This window comes from Varanus komodoensis, unplaced genomic scaffold, assembly GCF_004798865.1.
Source record: "Varanus komodoensis strain SLA01 unplaced genomic scaffold, ASM479886v1 scaffold18_3, whole genome shotgun sequence".
NCBI classification, from domain to species: Eukaryota; Metazoa; Chordata; class Lepidosauria; order Squamata; family Varanidae; genus Varanus; species Varanus komodoensis.
Window position 1 is genome coordinate 10,652,917 of NW_025335549.1, and position 4,664 is coordinate 10,657,580.

General features: G+C 49.7%; 1 protein-coding gene across 1 annotated transcript in view; it reads right to left on the reverse strand.

Annotated features, from left to right (window-relative positions):
• Positions 1–509: 509 nt before the first annotated feature.
• Positions 510–4,664, reverse strand: part of FUNDC2 (FUN14 domain containing 2) — a 10,111-nt gene continuing 5,956 nt past the window's right edge. Inside the window, exons 4-5 of the mRNA XM_044427171.1 lie at positions 4,435–4,572; positions 510–3,667 (exon numbers count right to left, since the gene is read on the reverse strand). Coding sequence (XP_044283106.1) covers positions 3,590–3,667; positions 4,435–4,572 — 216 coding nt within the window. The 3' untranslated portion in view covers positions 510–3,589. The remainder of the gene's footprint in view (positions 3,668–4,434; positions 4,573–4,664) is intronic.

The window sequence follows — 4,664 nt, forward strand, 5'->3', positions numbered from 1 at the left end:
TGGATTAAGTGACTGGGTTAACTTTAATTATTATTTATTATTATTTAAAACATTTCTATGCCGCCCCCAACAAAGCCTCGGGGCGGCTCACAAATGATCACATGATACAATAAAATTGGTCTGTAGTTTTGTTACATCCCAAAGATGTCTTGGAGGTTTTTTTTTCTCTACACCAAATGAGACACTACTTGTGATCTAGATTTTTTAACTCATAATGTTTAGATATGCTAACTAATTTGTAAGAACACTCATTTGGAACATTCTATCCATTCTGTTTTGGGCAAAATATTGTATTAATTAATGGGGGAGGAAGTATAAATTTGTTTCCAGACTTAGTCCTGTTGGTTTCAATAGATCTACTCTGACTAAATCTGGAATTAGCTGCAAAAGTATCCAAGCTTACATTCCCAGGTCTTGCTTATGTTACAACTCTTTTCCATGTTTGCTTCAACTCTTCCAGGTTTACCTGCAGATGATGAAAGTAAACAAGCATCACACTGACAAGAACCTCAGCAAAAAAAAAGTTTTATTTCAATCTCAGTTCACACAACTATTTAAATATAAAAACATTGTAAAACTCTAATTTTTCTCCGAGCTGAGGTATGGGTGGCTGCTGGGGTTTGAATTCATCTTAACAATTCTCATTCCACCCTTTGCAATCAAAGTTGGCCTTAATTTCTCAGGGACGAACAGTTATCCTTTTAAGGAGTCTCAGACTTAAGCATTCCCTGCTTTTGGCAAAAAGAGTCATACACACCTTCTGCTTTCCAAACCTTTGGCGTTTAGCACCCTCTGGTGGCCATTTCATAGCGGCTGTTTTATGTCTGTCTGTCTGAAAGTGATAAAACTGAGGCTGTCAGTAGCTGGGAAGAATTGTGCAAGCCCCTGACAGTAGCTCACGTAATCCTCAGACCAGCCTCTTGCACCCTGGTACCCTCTAGGTGTGGGCCAAAATGATCACGTCAGCCATTCAGCATGCTGGTGGCAAGCGGGTGGTGGTGGTTGTAATTCACCCATCTGGAGGGCACCGGCAGATTGGGGAAGGTTCCCTTAGTTGAATGTGGCTACTTCAGACACTGAGGGAGAGAAAAGAATGAAAACAAGGTACCCATGCTGCATCTGTGCTCTCACACAGAAGACCATCAGTTCATGTGGTCTTGGGGCAAAGGAATGGGACATTTTCCACGGAGGGGAATTTAGCAGAGGGAAGGTTCTGCAACAAGGCATCTTAGCTTCTGAGACCTATTTCTGGGGTACAGGAATTCCTCCGCAAGAGACACTCGAGTAATTCCAACGCATTCCCCCTCTCATATGATCTGGCAGATACTACAAACACTGCTCATGCCACACCCATGGAAAGGCCTTCCTCACTGCAGACACGTCATGGGGAAATGGGTCAGCAATCCCATTCCCCCAGAGTACGAGAAGCCCGCACTGATGTTGCTGGGGAAAAGCACCACATCTAAGTGACTGAGCACGTGCTACAGAAGACGAACATTCAGGCCGCGGCATGGCCACTTGAAAGGCTCTCGGGCAGAACGGCTGTTCGAGGCCGTGGAAAGCTACTGACAGTTGAGAAATTAAGATGGGCCGGTGGGCGGACGGGCTATGCCAGGTCCACACCTAAACTCTCAGGTCTTGATGGTGGTCAATGATAGAAATGGTCAGCGCTGTTCAAGACCAACAGGGAAGACACAGTTCAGGAATGGCCTGGCATGCCATCTTCAGCAGCGTGCCACGGGCTTGCGTTTTAACTTCTGGTCCTCAAGGAGGCTGGCTATGGCATGATCGAGGGCTAAATACTGTTCAGCGTATTCTTTTGCAACAGGTGCTGAACCCCACAGAGAGTGGGGCCACGGGCAGCCACTCTTCTTTCCTTAAGCTAGGGACATGCACCACAGGAACCAGGCAAGTCCCCTGGCTTCCCTCAGTGGAGGCAGTGAGCAAAGCTGAGCTCCTGGATCCTGTTTGTGTGTGAAAGAGGGGAAAACGATATTCAGTCCATATTGAGTGGGTGGCTGGGCCGGCCGTTTAGTCATCCCACGAATGCAGAAGCCCCCCTCCGCTTTGGGTAAGGGCTACACTGATTGTGTGTGCCATGCTTTTCTTCCAGGACGGGATTCACAGGGTGAAGAACTCGAGGGTGATCTCAGCTCCATGCCGGACCAGATGCAGGCCTGCTAAGCTTTACTGGTGCTGCTGCACCACATGCCCAGGTCAGCATCTCTCAATCTCATGCTATCCGGAGGGGTCTAGTCACGATTCCCATTGTCCCCGCCAGCAAATCCAATGGTCATGGCTGGGGACGCTGGAAGTTGTAGCCAAACACACCTGGAAGGCGGCCGGCTGCTGTGAGTGAACGGATTGATGCTAGCATAAGCCTTCAAGGAGCCCTCTTACCTGTGGGCGCCGGCCCACGAGATCCTGCACCACACTGTGCTACAGCTGTTTATAACGCGTGGCAAGAACTCCCTTACTTGAAAGATGTGTGCTGCGACTAATTAGCACAGTTACACCTCAGAGGAAAAAGCAGGGATTGCAGAAGGAAACGCACATACATACAACATGCTTCCTGCAAGTGCCAGGGCACGGTAAACACTGCAGCCTTCCGCACCATGTGCGACCCTGGCAAACAGAGGTCTGCCCGCTCAGGGTAACCCAGCGATGACTCTCCACCTTCAGTTTGGTGCACCCAGAGCTCATGGCGTGGAGGAGCAGACAACGCTCGGCTCAGAGCTGTAGCCCCACGCGACAGAGAAGAAAGCTCCAGGAACACAGCTCGCAACTTCTGCTCCCGTTATTCAGTAACAGTAGTGACTGGCATTCCTCTCATCAGCACCGACCAGTCATTTACTGGCTCTTTTGCCTCCAAGAGCCAAGTTTTGCTTGAACCCCTTGCTGCTGCATGCTAGTAATTCATATCCTTGAAGAGGAGGGATTGCCAGCCTTTCGGGCCTCCCTCAGCAGAGGGTGACGACAAAGAATCCCATGCAGCAGTCAGAGTTTCCACAGATCATTCCAGCTCTGTGGTTCCAGCAAGAGGTATAAATAACAGCTCAGGCAATGCCAAGAGGCTGTTTTTGCTCTAGCCTTGGCTTTGCTAGGAAGAAATACATGGAACTTGCTCTAGGAAGAGCGAGCCACTTCCAGATCTAGACACCAGTTAATCTGGGACATGCCCTGACACACCTAGGCCCTACCCAGCTGAGCTTCTACGCTCTGCTCACTTGGAAGCAGGATCGATACTCCAGTCACTCAAGGAAAGTTCAAACACAACGAGAAGCTGCATACAAGCAGAGAGAGGAGTGCTACTGTCAAGGCATTCCCCTGGAAAAGAAATGGGGGGAATCCTACAAAAAACCCACATCTCAGGCGGGGCCAAACCAGCGGGACAGCAGCCGGTCTTCACGCTAACCCTACCCTCTACCATCCTATCAATGACGAAGGGAAGAGCAGAATGAACTAGCAGCGGTGTTTCTGGAAGCCATGATGTGGGTACAAAGAGGAAGACAGAATGGGGAGAGAACATTCCAGCATGTCAGCCAATGATAACAGAGGGAAGGGCATTACACCCAGGTCGTGGTGACTCCTAGGAAGCCATGCCGAGCAGAAACCCTCCAACAAAACTCCCAGTCAGGATAACATTCTTCTTCAGAAAGGAGATCACCTGGATAGAGAAAGAAGAGTCTTATCCAGTTGAACCCAGGCGCTCAGGAGATCTGCTCTATCAGATAGATGACACATACATGCACCCCAAAATCTGGAACCAGTTCTCTACAAGGCTTCTACAACGTGTGACCCACTGAGTTGACTTCATCCTGTCAGAACGTATGATGGCTGCTTTGATGCCCACAAAACAAGGCAGGCAGGCAGGCGGCCCAGCTCAATGGAGCACAGGTGGCACAGGTCTGCTCTGCTCCATCAGACCAAACTCTTTAGCAACAGTGCAACTGAGCCCTCTCTAATCTGGCCAGGATCCATCGGCTGCTCATGACATCTGGTGACTCCTTGTATGAAGTAGCTTCCTGTCAGCCCACTGCCCTGACTTTGCTGGGGCTGCACCGGGGGGCTTAGCTCAAGCCAAACACAACCACGCCAACCTCCAAATCAAGTGCTCCCACCCCCACAGTCACTCACACCCTTGCCCAAAACCTACTCATGGTCAGGGCACACTGAGAACTCCCTTGAGCAGTTGCGCATCTTTAACTGTGCCTTCGAATCCAGCCACCCGAGCAAGAGACTCGCCAAACGCCACCGGAGGGCTAGTCCTGCCATTTGGCAAGCCGGCCCAGATTTGCCTTGCTTGCCCTCCCAACTGCCCCTTCATTCAGTGCTTCACACTTCCTCCTCTCTCCTGCATCACATCGCCAAGCCAGTTCTTCCTCAATCCAGGTTTTGCAGCCCATCTCCAGCATGTTTGCCGGATCCTCTCACCTCATCCATTTTGTTCTTCATCTCTGGTGTCAGCTTTTTGGTGGGGCTACTGCGAAACTTCAGCTGCTCCTTGGCTTTGCTCACATCCCGCTCAACCATCTGCCAGTCAATTTTGATGTATCCTGTGTGATTGGCAATCTGAAGGATAGAAAGGTTTTCTGATGCAAAGCCTTGTATGGATCTAGGTAAATTAATTGGGTCTTCTTGGACAGCCCGTTCACTTCTTCCAC